The sequence below is a fragment of the Crocodylus siamensis genome, chromosome 11, assembly GCF_052110815.1.
Source record: "Crocodylus siamensis isolate JL-2025a chromosome 11, ASM5211081v1, whole genome shotgun sequence".
In the NCBI taxonomy this organism is placed as follows: Eukaryota; Metazoa; Chordata; order Crocodylia; family Crocodylidae; genus Crocodylus; species Crocodylus siamensis.
The window spans coordinates 23,504,142-23,528,308 of NC_143405.1; the positions used below are offsets into that span (position 1 = coordinate 23,504,142).

Consider the following 24,167-nt stretch of genomic DNA (forward strand, 5'->3'; position numbering starts at 1 on the left):
GGCATGGCAGGCTGAATCCAGCCTGGGGGCCATATTTTGTCCACCCCTGCTCTAAACAGAGCATTCGCCACCACTAACTCTTGTCCTGCTTTATACTGTAATCCTAAATCATACAACTGAAATTGAGAGAATAGTCTCTGTAATCTTGGAGGTGAGTCAGTGAGCCCTCTTTCTGCTATTACCATCAATGGCTTGTTATCCGTTTCATTTAATACTGGTCTCCCATACAGGAGGATGTGGAACTTTTTACATCTATGCTCCAGAGCTAAAGCCTCCTTTTCAGTTTGTCCGTACCAACACTCAGTTTTAGTTAAAGTCCTGGAATCATGTGCTATGGGTCTCCAATGCTCCCCATACTTTTGCATGAGTGCTGCCCCAGAACCCTCCTTAAGGCATCTATTCACAATTTTATCTGATGTTTGGTGTCATAAAATCTGAGCACTGGAGTCTTTTGTAATAGCTGTTTTAGGTTCCTAAACTCCACATTGTGATGTACTTTCCATATCCATTGTTTATTGTTGTGCAGTAAAGCTCTTGGCTTGCTGTATTATTGTGCCACATAGATATAAACTTCCCTGCAAAGTTTGCCATGCCCCAAATTTTTGCACTTCTTTTATTAGTGCCTGATAGGTCTTTAGTCCTAATATAAGTATACTAGTGAATTACCCATCAAGAATGACCAGGGAGTGGGGGGCAGACGGGGCTGGAGGGGGGAGAAGTTTGCTAACCCTAACCCCCTCCCCCACCCTGGCACCACCAGCTCCCAGAAGCACAGATGGAGAGAGAGAGGGTGAGGCCAGCAGTGCTAGCTTCGCCCCCCAGCTCCATCCCCACTGTCATGGCGGCACACCACCACCGCCTCCTGTCCATAATGCTCTTGGAGCAAGCACTCTGATTGGTTGTTTCAGTAAGCAATCAGAGTGCTCCAAGAGCCTTACAGACAGATGGTCTAAGCCCTTTATTATATTAGAATGTTTTCCTGGTACAACCGTAAACTGATTTTTTTCATTACTGTTTTTTGTCTTGATCTCCAGCTCATGTGTTTCAACAGTAGGAATCAACTCCCCAGTGGAAGCTCAGAGCCTTACCTGCTTGCTGTGAATACTAGCTTTCTTTTTCAAGCCACTTACAATGTAGTCAGGTATAACACTGGCTTGTGAACCAGTGTCCAGTTTAAAAGTCACAGGAGTTCCATTTGTTTCCAGCATGACATAATACCATCAAAAGACTGAACTATTCGTACATACAGCTCCTCTTCATTCCTGCTTGCAGTGTTGCGTTTCAACCTTGCTGTGCAGAACTTGCACGCTCTGTTGTTGTTTTTTTTATGCTTGCAATCCTCTCCACTACACTCTTGCAAAATGATTCAGTCTTTTACATTTGTTGCAGCATTGTCCAAAAACAGAACATTACTGTGGTCTATGTTTGTTACCAGTGTATACTTTATGCTGCTTTTCTTAAGCTCCCCGATTGCATTTTTCTGGTCTTCCCTTCCAATATCTGTTCTGTCTCAGTCCTTTTCTGGTTGGGTTTATTATTCCATCAATAGTTCCAGCCTCTGGCTTTCCTTACAAAGACTTCATTCTAGTTTGAGAGAGCTCTGCTGCTTTGCATGTGCTCATTCTAACTGATTTTTTTGAACTTTTCCTGAGCTTCAGGTAGCTCTGATCCCTATTACTATTTGATCTCTAATCATGGAGTCTTATAAATTGTCCAAAATTATGGGATTGATTTAGCAATCTGAGATCCTTTTTAAATGCTCCAAATGATTCTCCCTATTTTTGTGACCTCATGTGGAACTGATCTTTTTCAAAAGTCCCATTCTTTTTCAGCGTGCAGTACTCCTTAAACTTTTTGAGCACTGTTTCATAATCAGCCTGCTCTACTTGGCTCAATTGCAGACTGTTGTATACATCGAGCACCCCATACAGAATCCACTGTATTCAGACTACCTTTTGGTCACTTGGCTTCTCAGTGGCTTCACTCATGCTTACAAACAGGTTAAATTGTTGCTCAGACCTCTTCCAGCTCTCTGCAGCATGGCTGGAGAGTTTCAGCTCTGCTGGAGCAATTAGTTGCTCCATTTTTTTATTTCTTCCCCACCACTTCCCATAAACTCTGTGCAATGCAGTTACTTGTTTTAACCCACTCCTGGTACCATGTTGTGTTGTGCATTTTGTTCATTGAGTCAAGACAAAAGCCGCTATTCCTGCTAACTTCCCAGACAGCCATCAGACCCTCTCTTTCCAGCATTTTCTCTTAAGTTTCACTTAACTTTTTAAGGTATATACAATCATCACATCATCCCAGGATTCAAGGAAGAATGAGGCTGTCCTGAAAACAATATAGGATTTTAAATTACTTGTTCAGGAGCTGAATCGGGGCTCTTGTACTTGACCTTGGAACTGCAGACTTATCTTTCCAAAGGGTAGAAGATGGGGCATGGTGAACAAGGAATAGCCATGAGGTTTTCAGGACATGACAGATTATATAGTGGATGTCTCTTACTGATACAATGTTGCCACGTTTCACAATTTTATTAGAAGTTTTAATGTTGTTTGAAATTTTTCCTTTAAAGCTCCAGCTCCTGGTGTCTTGTGATTATAAAAATGCTTTGATTAAAAAGATACATTTCTAACACTTATTAAAGAAGTCTTGTTTCCATGCCAAGACCTCTAAAAGCCGGAAACGCAGAGGCAAATAAATAGAATTCCAAATTTACTCATGTTTTTAAAAGCTTAAGATTATTAAACCAATAATTATTGGAGATGGAAGACACAACTCTGTCAATACAATGTACGTGTTGGTCCAGATTTTGCCCTCCATTGTAGAAGGGTAGATTTAGAGTTACTTTGTCATGGGAGTTACCCTGGAATTATACCTGTGAAAGCAGAATTTGGCCTACAGGGGCTATTATTAAAAGAATGGAAAATAATGTTACAGGGGAAACACGTGCATGCACACGTACTAATTCTTTGATAAAAGGGGAACCTTAGAATAAGGCACCATGAGAACATTAATAAGGACTGTATAACATAACCGTATTTGTTCACAGTCCTTCTCATACACAGGATATGCTTTTCTGGCACGGAGGATAAAGCCCTTTTGGGAGAGGCCCAATAATTTAATTTAGAACTGGCTTAAAGTAAAGTTTCTTGATAAAGGCATTCAGGTCCTCAGAATGCTTATTAAAACTAGGACTACAGAATACAAAAGAAACAAAGGATAAACCATCCATGCCCAGGGTGCAGCTTCAGGGCTGGAGATCAGTTTCTCCCAGCAGCAGCAGCAGCAGCTCCTTGCTTAGAGATTTCTACCTTTTATAAGGCAAATAGGTTTAGCTGCCTTGCCTCCTTTCCTGAAGCTCCTGAGGGAACTTCAGAGTCTTTGCTTCCCAAATCATTGAGCAGTGTTGCCTCCTTCCCCCTCCCTCCCCCACCTTCTTACTAGAGAAACTGAGGCATAGAGATCCATGGCCATGCTTTGTTGAGTTCATACCAGCTGGCTGAAATATTGTCTCCTGAGCATCTCACTTTGCTGTGGGGAACCTCTGGCTACTGTGCAGTGTTTGTTAAAGACAGGCAAAAGCTAGGAGGAGGAGATATGGTGGAAGGAAACCAACTTACACATTACCAAGCAGCTCAATGAACAATGAGGTGTATCCCCATAAATAAGCACCATGCAGGGATTTGGGGGAAGCAGAGAAACAGTGTCTGTTTCCTCCTTACTGACTCCAAGATGAACATGGGCCGACAATATGAGGTCACAGTTGGCAGAGCTAACCAGACCTTGTCGTGCATCCACAGATGCATCTCAAGCAGGGCCAAGGAGGTGATCCTCCCCCTCTGCGCCGCACTGGTCAGGCTGCAGCTGGAGTACTGCATCCAGTTCTGTGCACCACACTTCAGGAGGGATGTGGACAACATGGAGAGAGGGTCCAGAGGAGGGGCACTCACATGATCGGGACAGCAGGGCAGGCCCTACAATGAGAGACTGCGGGACCTGAACCTGTTCAGCCTTCATAAGAGAAGGCTGAGGGGGGATCCGGTGACTCTAGAAACTCACTAGTGGGGACCAGAAGGGTTTGGGAGAGACCTTGTTTCCCCAAGTGCCCCCTGGCATAACAAGGAATAATGGCACAAGTTGTTGGAGAGGAGGTTTAGATTAGACATCTGTAAGAACTACTTCATGGTCAGGGCGGCTAGGATCTGGAATCAACTTCCAAGGGAAGTGGTGCTGGCTCCTACCCTGGGGGTCTGTAAGAAGAGGCTTGATGCCTACCTGGCTGGAGTCATTTGAGCCCATGCTTAGGGGGAACCAACACAGGTTCATCAGTGGCAGGTCCTGGCAGACCAACCTGGTGGCCTTCTACGATCAGGTTACCAGATCATTAGATGCAGGGGTAGCAGTGGACATAGTCTTCCTGGACTTCCGGAAGGCTTTTGACACTGTCTCTCACCCCGTTCTCATTAAGAAACTGGGGGGCTGTGGTGTAGACACCCACACAGTCAATTGGGTCACCAACTGGCTGGAGGGCCGTACCCAGAGGGTGGTAGTGGATGGGTCCTTCTCAACCTGGAAGGACATGGGCAGTAGGGGTCCCCCAGGGCTCAGTCCTCAGGCCCGCACTGTTCAACATCTTCATCAGCGATTTGGATGAGGGGGTAAAAAGCACCCTGTTCAAATTTGCTGATGACACTAAGATGTGGGGGGATGTGGGCACACTAGAAGGTAGCATCAGGCTTCAATCAGACCTAGACAGGCTACAAGGGTGGGCGGATGTGAATCGGATGGCATTTAACACAGACAAGTGCAAGGTGATGCACCTCAGGAAGAACAACTGGCACCATACCTACAGGTTAGGGAACTTCCCTCTTGTCAGCACGGAGGTGGAAAAGGATCTTGGAGTCATCATTGACTCCAAGATGAACACGGGCTGGCAGTGTGGGAAGGCAGTCAGGAAGGCCAACCGCACCTTGTCATTCATCCACAGATGCATCTCGAGCAGGTCCAAGGAGGTGATCCTCCCCCTCTATGCGACACTGGTCAGGCCGCAGCTGGAGTACTGCATCCAGTTCTGGGTGCTGCACTTCAGGAGGGATGTGGACAACATGGAGAGGGTCCAGAGGAGGGCCACTCGCGTGATCAGGGGGCAGCAGGGCAGGCCCTACGAGGAGAGGCTACAGGACCTGAACCTGTTCAGCCTCCACAAGAGAAGGCTGAGGGGGGATCTAGTGGCCTGTTATAAACTAGTCAGGGGGGGACCAGCAGGCATTGGGGGAGTCACTGTTCCCCCGAGCACCACCAGAAGTGACCAGGAATAACGGTCACAAGCTGGCAGAGGGTAGATTCAGGCTAGATATCAGGAGGCGCTACTTCACGGTCAGGGCAGCTAGGGTCTGGAACCAACTTCCAAGAGAGGTGGTCTGGGCTCTTACCCTGGGGGTCTTTAAGAGGAGGTTAGATGAACGTTTTGCTGGGGTTCTATGACCCCAGTATTGTTTCCTGCCATGACGGGGTCGGACTAAATGATCTACCCAGGTTCCTTCTAACCCTAGAAACTATGAAACTATGAGCCCAGTTTTTCTCCTGCTCAGGCGTGGGGTCGGACTTGAAGATCTACAAGGTCCCTTCTGACCCGACTTCTGTGATTCTCTCTGTGTGGTCTCTGAAGCCAGCATAGTGCTCTACTTAACTGGGATTCCTGCTCCCATCCCTAGCAGCTTCAGTGCCTGTTTTCTCTTTACTAAACATCCCTGGTGACACTTCCCTCCATTTCTTTGATACCTTTTCTTAGTGTCTTGGCCTGAATCCAAAACCCTGGGGTAAAGATTTGCTCCAGATTTGCATGGAAAGTCTATCTGTAAATGGGTACCTGATCATTCGGGCTGGGGAGGCTGGATATGATGCTGGCCACATCACTGCCTCCTGTGCCATTAGCTATAGGAACTGGTATGCCTTACCCATGCTAGCTTGATAGATTGATGGGATCCAATGGACTTTGACCAGATGACCTTACACTACCCAGCTAAATTTCTGTAAAAGTTAAGTATTTAAATCAGTCTAAGGACTATTCCAATTAAGAACAAAAATAAACAGCTAGGGATCAGCACATCAGTCTTCAAATACTTTTGCATTCAAATACTCTGCAGTACACCCATGTAGTTGTTTAAATAAATAGGCAAGTATAAGCATCCCAATGTTTGTGTGAAAAAAACAACCTTATTAAAAATATTAAAAGCTCCACCTGGGGCTGGTATGATATTTTACAAAAACTCTGCCTTCACACAGAGTCTATGCTGATTTGACTAAGGGTGGGCTTTAAACCAATTTGGTTAAGCTGATGCAGCCTCCTGAAATCAATTTAATCCTTGCGTATGTTAAAGTCAGCAAAAAATTGACTTAATCTAAATTGATATAAGCCAGGTATATCAGTTCAAAAGTTGCATATGCAGGGGTGTGCAGTATTTAAAAAATGCACTCTGAGGCTTCATCGACACAGTTTTCCCACTGTTATAATTATGTCAGCTGGCTAGGATGGGAACAAGCTCATATGTTCATGTTAGGACAGCGGGCAGAGTCAAGGCTGTTTTGATCTTTGCAACATGGTGCTCAAAATGCGTGCTAATTAGAGACCTGTTTGACATGGGAAGGCATCTGAAGGAACACAGGTACACGTTAACTGTTTTTCTTCCCTTACATTCACATACCTATTGCAGTGTGTTAGGGCATACTAGGCCCTGATCCTTCTGGATGACCCAAGCCTGTGCACTTCTGTTGCTATTAAAGATGCTCTGTGGAGCACAAAGGGCTGCCTAGGCAGGGTTCAGATCAGGATCAGGGCTATAGGTTGTAACCATGTTGGTCTAAGGACATAGGCAGACAAGGTTCTTTGGGTAAATCTGATATCTTTTATTAGACCAACTCAAATAGTTGGAAAAATTCTTCTTTGCACGTTTTCAGGCATAAATACCCTTCGTAAGGCTGAGGAAGCATCTGCAGATGGTATGTGCTCTTCCTGGATGAAAACATGCTATCAGCCTCTGGCTTCTTTACTATTCATTCCATCCACAAAGAGCACACACCAACTGCAGATGCTTCCTCAGCCTGACGAAGGGTATTTATACCCAAAAGCTTGCAAAGAAGAATTTTTCCAACACTCAGGATATGGGGTTTCCATTTTAATGGCTGTTGCTGTAGTTTATTTTTGTCACACATCTGCCAAAAGGAACAGGCTTACTGGAAAACGATGTGTTAGTGGATTACCATGCACGTGTCAGCCTCCAGAGAGTTGGTGTCTGCAGTACACTAGGATGTGGATTATTGCTACAAATTGTGGTCTGTGCAAAGCTTCGGGCTGTTGCAGACTGCTGGAGTTTGGGACAAGCTTCTCTGGCTAGGGGAACCATGCTAACTCTGTGTAGCATTTTGTCCTCCTCTAGTGACTAGATCATGCCCAGAGATCTAGGACTGCTGCTGCCTTCGGCCTAGCAGGCCAGGTCCTTCATATAGTTGATCATGCTCTTAAATTCAGATGTCACAGTTTTGATCTCTGAAGGTGATGCAAGAAATTAGCTGGATGAGAAGGAATAATGTGGGTCCACAAGACAATATGTAATATGATAGGGACAGAAGGGGTGGCAGAATAGCTGGCCTCGGAGATAGCAGGATCCCGGCTTCTCCCCTTGAAGTAGTGGTTCCCTTCCTAGCATCCTCTTCCCGCCCCCTCTTTTCCCATGTGATTCTGCTGCCTTTTAGTGGGCTCTTCCATTAAGAAAGCAGGCTTTTAAGTTCTGCGGTTTGTTTGCCTCATTATAGCTGGCTTTCCCTAAGGAGCAGCTTAACTACAGATTTCTTTCTATCGCTCCTGTAGCAATGTTGCAAAGAACTGCTAGGATGGCTGCTTTTTGTTATTAAATAAGAAGCAGGAATGAATGTGGAAAGAAACCACTTTGCACAGAGAGACGGAGCAGGGGTTTGCAAATGTTAGGCTCTCTGTTTCCTTTCTGCTTTCTCTTACAGATGTCCCAGAGTAGTGGGAACTGGTAAGCATGGAGAGGATACAAGTTCAACTTCCAGATCTGCTGTCTCCCAGCTCTCATCTCCTGAGTCAGTGACATGCGCATCCATCCCATCTAAAATCACCTTATTGCTCCCCCCTGAGCTTGAGGACTTACGGTCCCAGAGCAGCCTTATTCAGTGCTGCCAGGCTTGCTGTGCTGCTGCAGCTCCTGTGACGCTGATTCTGATAGAGCTGGTTCAGAGGAGAGGTTTGCACGGGTGGGGGAGGGTGACACAACAGCAGTGGCCAGACAACAGCACTGGAACTCACCTGCTGCTCTCCCTCTCCAATTTGCCTCTTCTCTTCTCTGCCTACTTCTCTCTGGCTGCCCCTTTGCCTTCCCTGTAGGCCTGCCCTCTGCTGTTCCTTCCATCTCTTTTTGCTGGGCTGTGTTGCCCCATCACTTCTTCCACTCCCCCTCTCCCTGGGTCCCTACCCCTACAGTGATATATGATGTACTCCATGCAACATGCTACAGACAGCACAAATTGTTCCAGCGAGCTGCCTGGGAAGCTGGTGTCACTCTTATCGCTGCCTGCTTGATTATCCCTGACGCTACGCAGAAGCTGACATCCTGTTAATGTAATATAGACACCACAATGATTATAATCATAGCATGAAATATAAGCACTAGACAATGAAATTTAAGAACAGTAGGTGCAGCTGGGAATAGGAGAGAGATGGAAATCTTGCACTTTAAGCCTCTGCCAGCAGCACTGCTCAGTTGCTAACCTCCAGGCAGATCTGTAGGTTGCAAACCTTTGCATCCTCATTCTCCCCCTCATCCAGCCACCGTGCTTAACAGGAAGAATTGATTAGGGCTTTTGTTAACTATTTATGTTGCCTGGTGATTCTTTCCAAGGCCGACTCCTCTGGGCAAACCTCCTCCCTTATCCGGGGTTCTCAGCTCTCTGCTCTTTATCATTCACTCGGGAGCTGTGGGCCAGCGAGGACGGCCCTCAGGATGGCAGCATGGTCAAACACAAGCTTCCAGAAATCAAGGGTCACCTCTTCTCTCCCCACCTCTCCATAAATCCTGAGGTGGGATAAGAAATCATGAGATTTTATTAAAAAATAAAGATTCTGCCTTTTTTATTTCAGGGCCTCTGGGCTCACGTTTCTCATCCTTTCTTTGGAGTACAGTGGCTTAAAATGTATCTTTTTTAAAAAATAGCTATTTCACCTACTGGCAGGACACCAGGAGCTGGAGCTTTAAGATAACTATCAAATACTGCAAGGCCCATGATAAAATTACAAGATCAGTGCAGTGGTTCAGTTATACATACCCACTGAAAGCTGAGCACTGGTGAATCTCTTAGGCTCCAGTGGGTTTTGAGGAGCTCTTTGGATCAGGCCTCTGCCTTGGGGTAAAGTGAAGAAGCACAAAAGTGAGAGATGCTGTTGCCTTTGCTGTAGTTCTGCTGTCTGCAGAAGCTAAGGCCACTCCTGGATAACAGGTCTGGCAGGAGTTACAAAATCCCCTCAAACCAGAGCTTTGCTCTGCAGCAATCCCAGGAATCGGAAAGATGTTGCTGCTTCCCACAGTGGGTGGCCTCTGCACAGTGAGACAGGCTGCAACCTAGTTCCTGGTGGGGAAGGATTAACCCCAGCTCTGCTTTCCTCATCTCTGAAAACACAGAGCTCTTAGCTTTCCCCTTAGCCATCCTGCAGTGCAGCTGATCTGGGCTTCCTCGCCTGCCAGCCTAGCCAAAGCCTGTGAGAGAAGTGTACAGAGAGAGCATGTGTATTCTGGTGCACTGTGGACTCCTTGCACAGTCTGCCTTTTGGGCTGCTTTCTCACTGCCTGACTCACATATGCCATGTTTGCACTATCATGCACTAGGTTAAATGTGGGTATTTGAGCAAGGGTGTCTTCCAGAGTCCAGCCCTCAGGTACCTGATTCACCCAGTAGACTAAAAATGCCTTGAAATAAAAATATGAGTTATTTCAGCCAAAAAGAACCTTGTACATTTTGGGGCCTATGCAACACAAGCCAAATGTTGTGTGTGTGTGGTGGGGGGATGTTAGGAGTTGCACTAAAGCCCTTTGAGAGCAAGAAGTCTTCCTGCCTTGTCCTGAGCTATGAGATAGCACAGCCAAGAGGCCTGGAGCACCCCTGCACAGTGGGACATGCAGGCCCTTTCCCAGGAGGGGAGATCTGCCACAGGTTTTACTGCCGTCCTTGTTCCAGCTCTTGCCTGGTTGCTGTGACCTCTTTGCTCCCATGATTGACATGTTCTGCCTTCAGGCTTGGTGGGGGGTTAAGAAGCAGTTGGGCTTGCTGGCAGTGTTTCTCGTTACTGGTGGGTAACCCAGCAAGCTCTAGCCTGCTGCTTTTCTGTTGCACAAGTGTTTTCCAGACCAGTTCAGAGAGTGGCCTGGTTTGGCCCTTGGTTGCTGGCTGCGGCGAGTGGGGTCCCAGATCTGCTTCCTTGGCCAAGGGGATTATTCTGGGTTGTTCAGCAAATACAGAACACCTGTTGGCTGCAGGGGGCTTTGGGGCTGCCCACAGCCTTAGTTGTAACTCTTTGTTCCCTGAGGAGGAAGAGGGGAATGGCTTTTCTTGAAAAAAGTGTTGCTAGATGATGGGAGACGGCATGTTACTGAAAGGAGCTTGGTTGGGATGCCTTGCTGGGAGTGGGGCAAATTGCTCTTCGAGGACTGGAGATGTGTGTATGGGGCAAGGAAAGCTCTGTTTCAGAGTTCTTTTAGCCTCCATTTCTGAAGCCTACCAGTAGCTCTGGTGCACGTAGAATCTTCTCCCTGGCTGCTCTGGTTTCCCTCTACCTCTTTGCTATGGTTTTTTGGTGTTGGTTATAGGGAATGCTTCTGAGATGATGGAATCAGGGAATTTGCTGCTTTATTTCCATTTCCCTCTCGCCTCAAAAGCCAGTGTTGCACACTGAGGCCTTTTGGGATGGATAGTTCATCTTGTTGGACAGGTTAGGGCTGCTGTGGGTCAGCTTGGCCTACAGGCTTCCTTGTGAAGGTATTGGAACGGGGACGCTTGCAGAGTGTGGTGGCATGGTCCTGCTGAGGTGAGAGAAGAAAAAGGGGGCTTGGTGTTGCTGAGGGCCACATTTTGAAGTCTTGTGAACAACCTTAGTTTCCATAGACCTTGTGAGACTTACTGGTGCTTAGCACCTGTCTGGCTCTAGCAGGTCTTTTGCACCATCCTGTTTTGGAGTTTAGAGGACATCTCTTCCACCGTCCCGCTCTTCCACCTTGGCCCAGGGTCACACAGGAAGTGGCTGAGTTTGGGACCTGAGCATAGGCTTTCAGCATCCCGGTCCAATTTGCTGTCAAGTAGACCACTGGTCTGCACCTAACGTCCATTGGGGTTTTAGTGCAGACAGCAGAAATCTGTGAATTCCTCCTCCATTGCTGCTGAAAAGGGCACCTATCCCAATATAGATGTTAGTGTGTGCTTAGTTAAAATGGCTTGTGCTGGTAGGTCACCATATTTTTATAACACATGCGTAGTCCTCTCTGCTCAATGGATTTCTAACAGAACTAGAAAGAAAGGCAGGCTTCAGTTATGCTTATGTGGTTTAGAGTCTGTCCGCTCTCACTGCCCTGGCAGCATGGCTGGGTCATTCAGGAGCTTGGAAAACTCCAGGAAAACTACTGGAGTGAGACCAATTTGATGCTCTTCCAAGTCACTTTTGAATAGGTTACCCTATCTGGTGTTGGAGAAGACAGCACTGAGTCAGAACTGAGGTCCTGAGCACTTAGAGCAGTGATGGTGGACAGGTCCCCAAGTGCATCCAGGTCACTTTTCTCTGTCTCCCGAGATGAGGTGTCCCCAGCACCAGGCTGTCTTGTTGCAGCTGCGTCCCAGAGGGGCAGTGGCAACTCCTGGCTGACCTGACTGTAAGGCTGTAGCAGCTGTTCTGTTCTCCTCTCTCTTCCCTTCCACCCTGCCCCAAGTCAGCACCTGGGAAAGTTGGTCTGGTTGCTCCATCCTAGTTACATTTCGGTTCCCTAGGCTCCCAGGAGAGATTTCAGTTGGAGACCACCTTCTCCACTTCCCGGCCTGTCATGTCACATTGTTTTGCTGTATGCGCTTCTGTACCTCATTCTGGGTTAGTGGGAGGTGGTCTTTGCAGGCTCTGTCCCTCATCTCCCTCCCTGGCTTTAGGGTGGCTTTATTCATGTTTGCAGCATGTCAAAAGAGAAGGTGGAGTTTTAGGGAGAAGCTTCTGTTGCAGCGGAGGTCCTCCTGCCCCTTGCTTCCTTCCTCGAGGTCGGCTTCCTACTCTTCCCCTTAACCTGTTCTTTGGGGGGCCTCCCTGTCCTGGGTGGAGTATGGCCAGGGTGTTCTGATAAGCCATAACTTCCTGTAGTTTCTGGGTTCCTAATGGGCTACATAAGATGAGTTCCCTGCACTGTGGGGAATCCAAGGTCATTGCAAGCAGGAGTCATAAAGCCATGATCTGCTAAATGGAAACAAGGTTTTTGCTAGAGCTTGCAAAGAGGAGATAATGCCCCAGGGCAGAGATGGGCAACCTGCCACAAGTGACTCGGACAACCTCTGTGCGTAGCATGCAGCAGACTAAGCAGTGGACAGGCAACACAGGAGCAGACCGGAGAGGGAGCGGAAAACAGGAGCAAATCAGGCAGGGAGTAGAAAGCAGAGAGCAGCAGATTTTAGTGGCAAAGGGTGGGAAATAGAAAGCAGAGCAGCTGATAAGGCAGGGGAAGGGGAGGGAAGCAGTACTTGGGGAGAATGTGGGGCTAATTTGTTGCTGCCTGCCCAAAAGGTGGATCTTGATATAGAAAAGGCTGAGAATCACTGCCTTATGCAACTGACGATGGATCCTGAACCTGGCTTCAAACAGGACTTGTAATATTCCACCGTTATCAACTACTTGAGTATTTTGGAGTATGTTCCCTTCAGTGCCTGACAGCAAAGCTGCCTCTTGGAAGGAGAAGGCCAAGAACTGAAGGCAACAATACAAGGGGCATCAGGGCAGTTTTCATGTGTAGTTGATGCTCAGAATGGCGTCAGTGGCAGCTGAGAAAAGAGGCTGAGAAAAGAGCTGCTGTCAGCTTCAGCGTGGCATAGTCCTAATGTGCACGATGCCTTAGATCTTCAGAGCGCTGCAGACACTAAATAATGATCCCAGTTCCCCTGGGAGCTAAACCGTTATTACCACGATCATCAGCTTTTAACTGTTGGGCAAACTGAAGCACGAAGAGGTGAAGCAGACTGCCTGTGGTTACACACTGAGTCTGGGGCAGAATCAGTGCCGGGACTTAGGAGTCCCTGATTCTCCTGGTCTGTTGGTCCTCAGGCTGTGATTTCCAGTTGTCTCTCAGTATGAGGTGCACACACACAGGATCAGGTTGCAGCAAACACCCTGGTTAGCCAAAACAGTACATTGAAAGCTTCAGAAATGCTGAGGGAGTGAATTCTCTGTGTTCACTGCAAATAGCCATGACAGACAGGAGCAGTGCATGATTCTGTCATTTACTGTGCACACAGACAAAGGCAAGTGAATGGGTTTAAGGGCAGCATGCTCTGAATCAGTATCCAAGATCCACCTCCTGAATTACTGGTTGCAGCTGCTGTGTATGTATTAATCATTGGTGGTGCTATGAAGTCCACCTTTTATTAAGGCTGTCTAGCACTTGTGATTAGACTGTTTTCATTTGCTCATAACTTTGCAAGCTGAAAATGTTTGAAGTGAAATTTTCCATGTTGGGAGTCTGCCTCCAGTTGATTTCCAACCCCACCCCGGAATAAAAAAAAAAAAAAAATCAAGCCAAAATGGTTCAGCTGAGAATGAGGCTCTGGAAAAACATATTGTTTTGAATGTGTTGAAAAAATGTTCTTCATCTTTTCATTGAAATGACTGAGTGCCTGTATGTTTTGGAGCAGGGACTTGAAATTTGCCTCTAAAAGGGATGTGGCTTTTGTGCTGGGAATGTGCCTTTTGTCCTCCGTATAAAAATACACACTAATTTAGCCAAATTACAAGTTGAAAATTGCAGTTTATGTATGCTCATTAGAATACTTAGAGTTCAGTAGTTACATTCCCCAAAAATGCCATCTGCACCAGGCAGGGGCTGAGCAAGATTTCCTTTGCAATTACATCTCTAAGTTGCCTCCGGCCAGGTCAAGCTTGGGCCAGAGAATGGACAGCAGAGAGCTTTTTCCTCCTGCACTCATAGGCTGCCTGCGGATGTGCTCGTTTACATCCTAATTGGACACGTCCTAATTAGAACGTTCTGGCATCTCCTCACTTTCACGTGTATTTCAAAATGGTCATGGGGGTGCTTTAGCTAAACCTTTTTGAATGAGCTTTAGATAAAGTGTGCCGTGGCCATTTTGAAACGGATAGGGGCTTAATACATGTGACAGTGAGCTGTTTTAATTAGAGCAGCTGACTGGGAAATGCTCTAATTAAAATGCCCCCCACCCCAGCATGTGTATAGGTAGCCTTAGTGACTCTGCTGCTAGTCCCTGACATCATGGAAGAGGAGGTGCGCAGAAAGGAGTAGACTGAGGAAAGGAAGTTAGCTGAAGCTGGGAGTAGAGAATGATGGAAAAGGACACTCAGCTGGAGGTTGGGCAAGGGAGAAACCTGAGAGCCATGAAGGAGGGTCTGCAACTTCCTAGGCATGGAGGTTAAAATGGGGACAGAGGGAAATGGGGAGAGCCTGAGAGCCAGTAGGTGAGTAGAAGACCGAGACCAAAGAAGCAGCTGGCGGGAGATGAGGCTTGGCTGGGCAAAGACTGAGACTTAAAAGCAGTACCTTTTAAGGGGAGGATAGACTGATCCGGCACAGGGAGAGCACTGATATTGGCTGGACAAAGACATTGAGCTTAGGCACTGTGGGGGCACAGACGTTGGATGAGGAGCTGAGGTAGGGGAGACTGGGACTAGGAGTCAGAGGAGACTGGGAGAATTGAGGGGTGAGCATTTGCTGGTTGAGAACTAGAAGCCAGGGAGGTTGGGAAGCTGGGGGAAGGGAGGTGGAGCAAAAAGAGCTGGCCTGGTTGGGGACCAGGGATGGGGAACATTGGGACAGGCTAGGCATAGAGACTGGCAAGAAAGACCTGGAGGTGACGGGTGGGAATGGCTGAGCGTGGATAATGGCAAGCAGCAGGGTTGAGTTTAAGATATGCTGCATTTGAGACTGGGCTGAAAACCACCTTTTTTCTTGTATCAGTCTCCTTATTTATATAGTCCCAGTCTTGGTCAGCAGGCTCCTCCACATCCCCATCTTCTGCCCCAGACAGCCCTAGCCTCGGTCTCCAGGTGTGCTGTCCCAGTGCTGGTTTGTCTGTGCCCATAAATCAAGTCCAAGGCCCCTGCTCTTATCCCAGCCCTGTCACCAGTTTCCTTTCTCAGTAAGTCCCAGTTCCCATCATGTCCCTTCTCTGATCTCTGTCTTCCCGTGCTCCTCACCCCAATGGCTCTTAGCCTTAGTCGTCTCACCTCCTCACCCAGTTTCAGCTCCTGGGTTACAGTCTCTTTGCCCAGCCAGTCTGTGCTCTCCTAACATCTGAACTCCTTGTCAGCATACTCTTTTCTCCCTCACCACTTGTTTTACTCCACGCCTGCTAGTTCATTGTTCAGCCAGATCTAGTCCTCTCACCTTCCCACTTCCTCATCTGATCCCCTTTTTCTCCATCTCGGCGAACTGATTCCCTATCATTTACTCATTTCCTTCACCAGCTCCCAGCTCCACCCTCCTGTTCTCCTCTTCGTCTACAAGATCCAAGTTGTCCTAGGCAGCCAGGCCATTTCTTACCCTCCCAGTCCCAGATTTACTAGACGCCTTACACACTAGTTGACTCTTCAGTCACCTCTCCTCCACATTTATGCCCTCTGTATTTGAATCATGCAGTTTTCTGCTCCTCTCTGCCTGGATGCCAGTAGGATGCTCTTTGAGAGCATCTTAGGGGCTGACCTCTGATGTCACTGTCGGTGTCAGGCCCCATCCCAGGGCTGGCCTTACAGATGGGTGATGCGGGTGACTGCCTGGGGCATTGTGGTCAAGAGGGTGTTAAATAATTTAAAATCAATCACATGATGTCACAGTGTGTGACATGTCTTGTATCTTAGTGGTTCTCTGGGGTTTTTTTTGGTATTTTGTGAAACTTGAAAGGAAACAAAATGTTGTAGGTACCTAAGAAGATGATGTCAGATGTTATATTTTATTACTTATAGCATTTTTATTTGAATAACATTGAATTTAATTTTGTGTTATTTCCTCTTGTGTACTGTTTTGTAAATTATAATAAAATAAAAGTTTTGAGATTACAGCTTTATTTCTGAAACTTCCGTTAAAACTACTACATACTTAAATTCAAAGAAAGGGCTCCAAAACACAAGTTCACCAGGGTGCCATTGTCCCTAAGGCTAGCTGCACCATATACCATCTTTAGCTGCAGAGCTCTGCAGGCTTATTGTCCAAACAGTTTTTCTAGGTTACTTAGAACAGTTCAATACAAACTGATAGTGACTACAATAATCATAAAAAAGATACGTCAGACAGGTAGTGCTGCCTAGTATTAAGGTTACCTAGCACGTCCCATTAAAAGACTATTTTTTTTAAGTCCTTACCTTCTTGCCATATTTTTAACCTTCTTTCTAGATGTGTGCCCAAGGCTGAATTGTTTTTGCAAAAATTTCATCCAAAGCAGTCTGGCCAGTTACAGGAGTGAATCTGGGGAGCTGGGGGTGGGGGGTGTTAGGGAAGCTGGGGGAAAGATATGTTGTTCTGCCCACATGAAAATATATTGGCAACCTTTTCTTCTGCTCCAGTGACCCCATACTTTGGAGCAGAGGCTCACAGCTGAGACAGATATTATAGGAAAAAATCCTGCTTCATCCCTGGTCTGGAGTATTCGCGGTCACTATGTGGGACGGGAAAGCTCAAAGTCTGGTTGGCACTAGCAATCATAAGGCAATGGAGGTTGTTCAGTGAGGACAAGCATTTTAGCTGCTACAATTGAAGTCCTTGAGCTAGAGCCAGTTGTATTTGTCATAGGTTTATAGCTTTGCCAAGTTGGAGCAGATTTTCACAGGGATGGCAACAAGTCATCTTGCCAGATTTAGAGCCTCTGTTGCAAAGTATGGGGTCACTGGAGCAGAAGAAAAGGTTGCCAATATATTGTCATGTGGGCAGAACAACATATCTTTCCCCCAGCTTCCCTAACACCCCCCACCCCCAGCTCCCCAGATTCACTCCTGTAACTGGCCAGACTGCTTTGGATGAAATTTTTGCAAAAACAATTCAGCCTTGGGCACACATCTAGAAAGAAGGTTAAAAATATGGCAAGAAGGTAAGGACTTAAAAAAATAGTCTCTTAATGGGATGTGCTAGGTAACCTCAATACTAGGCAGCACTACCTGTCCGACATATCTTTTTTATGATTATTGTGGTCACTATCAATTTGTATTGAACTGTTCTAAGTAACCTAGAAAAACTGTTTGGACAATAAGCCTGCAGAGCGCTGCAGCTGCAGAGGGTATATGGCAGGAGTAGGGGATCATATCCAGTGGATAGGTGCCATTTCTGGCTGGAACCAATGGGAACGGATTTGCTAGTTCATAATAGGAAAATACTAATGTCAGGATGCCCTCTTTATCCAAAGCTTTCTCCTTGAAGATTGCTCCTCTTCTTTTGCTTCCCTAATTGCTGCAGCTCAGCTGGAGGTAGTATGCCTTCAAAACGCATTATTTTGTTATGCTGTTGCTTACCAAAGGGGAAAAAAAAGCATGAGAGAATATAATTTATATTCCATTTTTTTTCTCCTTAACCCTTTGTGCTCCCAAGTGGGATTTCCCCCACCCTTGCAGCATCCATTATTATCAGCAGCACGTTTTTCTACATACCAAAGTCTGCATGTGTGACAGAACATGTAAAAAAAAAAAAAAAAGAGAAAGTAAAAAAAGTCATAGATACTGAGCAGGCATGAGCAGTCTGCTGTTGCATACAATTCTCCTTCTAACCTAATCATACAAATCTGCATTTCTGATGTTAGCAATTTCCAACATAAAAAATCAGGATACACTAAGTTGCTGTAGAATATAGTGTGGCTTTGGGACTATAATGAGTGGGACCCCTTCAAAATCAGAAAGGCCAATATGGACTCCCAGAAGTAGCCATTGTGAGAGGAGTTAGTTTCTAGGACAGTGGTTATCAACATTTTTAGTCTGGAGGTACTGTTCATTAGACTCCAAGCACCAGTCTGAAAATGCCAGCTCTTTTTTTTTTTTTACTTATTTTTTGACTATGGAAAAAGGAGCAATTTTTCAGTTGCAAAGAATTCAGAAGGATCCCAATAGGTAAGGATGGTTTTAATGGGACTTGTTAATGCTATGGATATCTCTTTGAAATCTGTGGATTTATCTTGCAGTCGTGTTTGTACATGTGACAGTGCTAACATTGTGTGACACCCTTGAAAGGATCTCAAGGCACCCTAAGGTGCCACAGCATCCTAGCTGAGAATCACTGTCCTAGGGCAGTGCCTCTCACCCATCCCTGCAGACCAAGTGGGCCTTGAATCTGAGAATATAGGAGACTTGCTGTTGCAGATATAGGGATGTCTGTGAACTGAAGTAGTGAAGGCAAATCTCACACCTACCTATATGGCTGCCTTGGAAGGAGCGGGCACGCACTTGATATCTAGGTCCTCTGGCACCACTCTTGTGAGCCAGAAATGTATTGGAACTTGTAAGAGCTCTTCAATGCTCTGAAGTACTTAAGAGCAGGCTTGTTAGTTTTGTTGTTCTGGTTCTGTTAATTAGAATGCAGCTAACTGGCTGGTCAGCAGAGGGTCACTCTATTTGCATAGAAAGTCAGCAGCCAGGGTAATTTGAATGAAGCCCTGATTTTTAAGGGAGCTCCAGGAGGAGTCCCCTTCCGTTAGTTTGGTAGCGGAGTGGTGTGTTCAGAGTGCTATTTCTGGATGAGAAGTTAGCAAGACGGGGAAGCATTCTGGTATCCTTCAGCAGCACACAAGAAGAAATTGGGCACATCAGAAAGAGCTTGTGCAGAATGGAGAATACAAACAGAGTCTAGATCTGGGAACTCTCCACAGTCTGCAAATGTGGTGGTAGGGGAGCAATGGCAACTAACTGTTGCTCCCTTGTTGCCATATTTCTAGCATGGACCTGTGGGGAGTCTCACAGGATAGACCAGGAGTCAGCAACCCCTGGCACATGTGCCAAGCATGGCACGGAGGCCGTTTTGCTTGGCACACCACTGCCCTAGGCAGCTGCTGCCAGCCATGAAGCCTGGGCTGCTCCCAGCAGGCAGCTGGGCGGCTGCAAGCCCTGCTGTGATTGGCAGCAGCTACCCAGAGTCTGGGCTGGCTGTAGCTGGGAGGCTGCAAACATCTGCTCCAGCATTAGCTCCGTACCGGCAGGTGCACACATGCCTTGAAGCGGACTTTGTCCAGGAGCCCAGCTCCATGTGCCCACACATCTGGTTCTCTGCACGATATTAGTAGGTTGGGACCATGACTTAAACCATGCCCTACTTGTAGGCCAGCATGCATGTCCTCTGCTTCTGAAATAGAATAGTTTGTCACAGCTAGCATGGGGATGGGGAGAGACAACGCACATCAGAATTCAAGTACTTGAAGTTATTTCCAAGTGCCTCCAAACAATAAGGAACTTTTGACGACCAAGCAGCAACTTCACATACCAGCTCAAAGGTTAGTGGAGAAAGAAGAAATAAAATAATCCTTGGCATTTTCTTTGGGGTGGATGTCAGAATCCTTTTCCTCTGCTGCCTAGGTGGAAGCATACAGAATACCTTTGAGTGATACATCTCTAGTTCTGTCAATCCTTCAACATCTGTGTTGGATATAGTCTACACTGAGTATTATCTCCTCACTAGCCTGGTGTGGACACAAGTTTGTCAGGTATTCCTTGCCCTCTATTCCTGATGCTGAAATCCAGCACAGAAGTCTTTTTTCAGTCTTCAAGGACACTTTAATACTGGTGCAAGATGTCAGGTGACCATGGGTCCCATTTATACACAGACTGCTGCATAAGCAGTGATAACATAAGCTTCCTCCAGTTTGCTTCCTGCCAACAGCATTTCTTATGCTACCAGACCACTGGCCCATTTTTCTGGTCTCCTGCTGGTGTTTGCTAGCTAGGGCCCTGTATCTTGTGGGAGCCCTGCCTTACTCTATCATGTGCTGCACCAAGCTAATGGTGCAGTGCCCTGTATGGGGTGGGGAGCCTTGGTCTCCAAGTCCAAGGGTGATCAGTGTCTGTCCTGAACCACCAGATTTCATTACCTTAGCTATGCCCGTGTTACCACGGTGGTGTTGTTGGTTGTGACATTATCCTCTCAAAGGGCAAGACATTTCTAAATGATTGAATGGTGGTTAACACTGGACTTGTTATGATAATTTTTGTGATGTGCATCTTTGTCTGATGGGGGCTGATCTGAGGCTCCTAACCCATTTTGTAAAGGTCCCCAAAGACCTATTAGGTTTTGTTTCTGCTATCTGTTTGTATTATGGTATTGCCCAGACTCGAGCCAGATCAGGACCCAATTGCCATAGGTGTCATGGGGACATATAGTGAGAAATAGTCCCTGTTCTGAGTAGTAATTTTTGCAAGTTGCTTTACAGGCAGTTGTGGTGGTAGGGCTTCTGTCCCAGAGAGCCTGTAGCCTCACCGAAGGAGAGGAAGAGGGCGGCAGGGAAGAGCACTTCATTTCTGTTTTAATGTGCAAGTTCCATGTTGCCTAGGACAGTGGGACTTTCAGTTTTGTTTCGGAGACTGTGTCTTGCTCTGGCTTACCTCCCTTCCTCCCCCCAAAAAATACACCAGAAATGTAGTAAGGCTTAAGGGGATAAATATGTCCTACTGAGAGTGGGATCCCTGGCCCACTAACCAGTAGCTCTGTGTTAGTCTGCACTGCCAGGCACCATCAGCTGCCAGCCGAAGTGCTTATTGAATTATGTGCACTGTGAGGAGCAGTGAACTAGTCTTGCCGTTGCCTGATCTGACAGTTGACTTTGGGAGATCTGGAGAGTGGTGTTACTAAAGCCAGGGAGATTTTTCTGACTGGCAAGATATGAGAATGAACTTGAAAGACCCTGACTGTGTTCTGTTGACGTGTTTGGGTCAACAGAAGAATAGGTGGGTAGTGCCTTAGGTAGGGGTGGAGCATTGGCTGTCTGCGTACGTGAAGGGGAAAGGTTGGAAAGCCTAGATCATTGGGGCAGCAAACAGTTCTTACCTAGGCCTTTCGCTGTCGAGCCCTCTATTTTCCCCCTCCCCCCAAATCCCAAAGCCTACATCCTTACCTGACCTTATTTTTACTCAGTGAATTTCCTTGGTACTTGGTGGCTGGGCCATCCTTTTCCTGGAAAGTCTGCATTTCTCAGGGTATCTCTTTGGCAGTGACCCCCTCTTTTCCTCTTCCCTTTATAGATCTACAATGAGAACAGGAACCTGTTTGAAGTCAAGGAGAACGTCCCCAGAAAGCTAGTGGAGAAAGTGGCGGGAGATATTGAAAGCCTGCTGGCGAAGAAAGTTCGTGCTTTAAAGGTAAGGCAATACTCTTGTACCCTTGTCTTGCTGCTATGTGTGGGATCCGGAAGAGGGTATGATGCTGTGATCTCTTCTGGACAGTCACTCACCTGGCTGTGTGCTGTCACTGAGGAAGCGTATATGCTGGGAGTTGCATTTCTCAGTGCCAGCATTTCTCTGAGTGCATGGGTGGATAAATCGCAGCAAAACTCCAGTGTGGGGGGCTATCAGTATTCAAGTCTTGTGTCTCCTCCATTCTCAGGAGAAGTGCTGTATATGAATAGACACATGGGCTTCTAAAGTCTGGTAGCAAATTCACCCCAATCTGCGAACAAGTGAAAATATCTCATCTCCCTTGAAACAGCTCATGCAAAGAGCTTTATGAATACTTGGGGACTGTGCCCTGAAATGTTTGCATTCCTGTACCTGGTGGCTTGGAAGGATGGTGCCCATATTCTGTGATGTACATGGGTGCTCAGGAGGGCACCTTGCACATGTGGTCACATTGCCAATCTAACTTGTGATTTCACAGCACTCCTCTTCAAATGAGCTTGTTCCACTAGACCTGGAGGAAGGGGAGCTTGACTGTGCTACACAGTCACTGGAATATGACCTTGTCTGGGATGCTGTGCAGCAAACAGAATTCGTACACTGCTATCAAGAAGTTAGATTAGGAATTGTCATGTCCAGGGAAACAAAGATTTTATATCTGAGGATTTGTACCTTGGTGGTATGCTGGGCTCAGTTTCATGTACTGGAAACCATGGCATCTTATCAAATGCCTGATTTGTGTTGGGTATGGTGAATAGCTATTTGAATGGGACTTGTGTCTTAGTTACTGGGTTAGTGCTTATGGTGAGGGGTAGGCATTGAGAGCCGCTGCTGCTGCGGTGTCAGGCCGTGGTGTGCAACTGCAGAGATCCAGGATGGGAAGACAAGGTGTTTGGGCAGAGCAGGCTGTTGCCCTGACTGAAACTTGCAGCAGATTCCTGCTACTGTTATAGAATAGAAAGTATTTATATTGCCATACACTCACACTTAGAGGTTGCTAGGGCCCTATTGTGCTGTCCACCTTGTAAACAGAACAGCATTTAGAGCCTGACAAGAGATGGATATGTACAGATGGGAACAATGAGATGATCTAGGTCAGTAGGGTAGGCAGGATTGTAGCACATCCGCAGCCTAGTTACAGTGACATTTTTTAGGCATTATGGCAAAGGAAAAGATTTAAAGAAGGTTAATTAATGTAGTAACTTTACGGTTGCAAATGGGTGTTGTTCCCAGACACTAGAGACAGCATGAGAAAACACAAACATACTTGTTAGGCTTTCAGACGATGCAGATTGGCATTATGGAGGTGGGAATTGACCTTTTGAAGCAGAATGAGAGGTGATGGACATGAATGGAAGACTGGGTTGCAAAGGCCATGAAAATGAAGACAAGCAGCTTGTGTTTTGATGCGAGAAAAGGGGGAGCCTGGAGAGAGATTCAAGAAAAGGGGCAACATGGTCAGAGCAGTGGGCTAGGAAGATGATCTGGGAGACTGTAAGCAAGATGAGATGGCCTTTTGTCAAAGCTAGAGGACAGGATGTTGCAGTATTTCAGATGTGAGGTGATGAGAACCCAGCAAAAGCTTTAGCCATGTGGGTCTGTCAAAATTTAGATGTGTGACTTAGAAAGACCTTGCAAGACTTGGGTGCAGCCTGGATGTGAGCACCTACAGAAGGGTGCGAGTCCCAGCTGATGCCCAGGTTCTAAATCAGATGGGAGAGAAAGGTAATAGGGATGTTGATGGGGGAGTGGATTAAGGGTCATTTCATTGATATGTTGAGAGACAGTTAATGGCTTGACATTCATAAGGAGATATCAGAGATGGGACAAAATTTGTAGTTGATATGGAAGGAGACAACTCTGTGAGCTGTTAGACTAGAAGGTATAGTTTAAATTGTGCTTGCAGATGACATTAGCCAGTGTTAAGGTGCAATAGGAGAAGGGGACCAAAACCAGACCTGTAGGGCGCTCCTACAGAAAATTGGAGTAGGGGGTTGAGAAGTCGACAAGGAAAATGCTAACAGAAGGGCAAGAAGAAGAGGAAAACCGGAAAGGTGGGAGTCCTGGGAGCCAATAGAGTACAACACTTCCAGGAGGAGGATGGGTGGCCGTCAAAGCAGAGTGAGGATAGTCTGTAGTTTGTTTAGTAAGAGGGCATTGAACACTTTGGAACCAACAGTTTCAAGTCCATGCGAGAGGCAGAATCCATGCTGAGACAAAGCTCAGATGAGCTTCAGGTTGTGACTGTAAACCACGTGTTCAGTGAGCTCGGAGAAGAAGGGAGACATACATTCTCTGTGATTTAATAGGAGTCGAGAGATCAGGGAATGGCTGTTTCTCAGAAGCTGTACCAAGATTGGGATGAACTTCCTAAGGACCCTTACAAAGCTCAGCACCTTCTGGTCCAAGTGCAAAATAAGCATTTGCCTTGGCTTTTTTTCAACCTGTGTATGTACATGCAAGAGTGCATTTATTACAGAAAATCCTTTCAAAACAAGGCAGTCTGCTGCACATGGGTCTCCTGCTGAGGACT

At 46.5% G+C, this 24,167-nt stretch overlaps 1 protein-coding gene across 1 annotated transcript in view; it reads left to right on the forward strand.

The window, feature by feature from the left end:
• The window catches only part of CACNA2D2 (calcium voltage-gated channel auxiliary subunit alpha2delta 2), a 719,777-nt gene that overhangs the window by 144,956 nt on the left and 550,654 nt on the right, over positions 1–24,167 (forward strand). Inside the window, exon 3 of the mRNA XM_090021767.1 lies at positions 21,485–21,601. Within this exon, the coding sequence (XP_089877893.1) occupies positions 21,485–21,601 (117 nt within the window). The remainder of the gene's footprint in view (positions 1–21,484; positions 21,602–24,167) is intronic.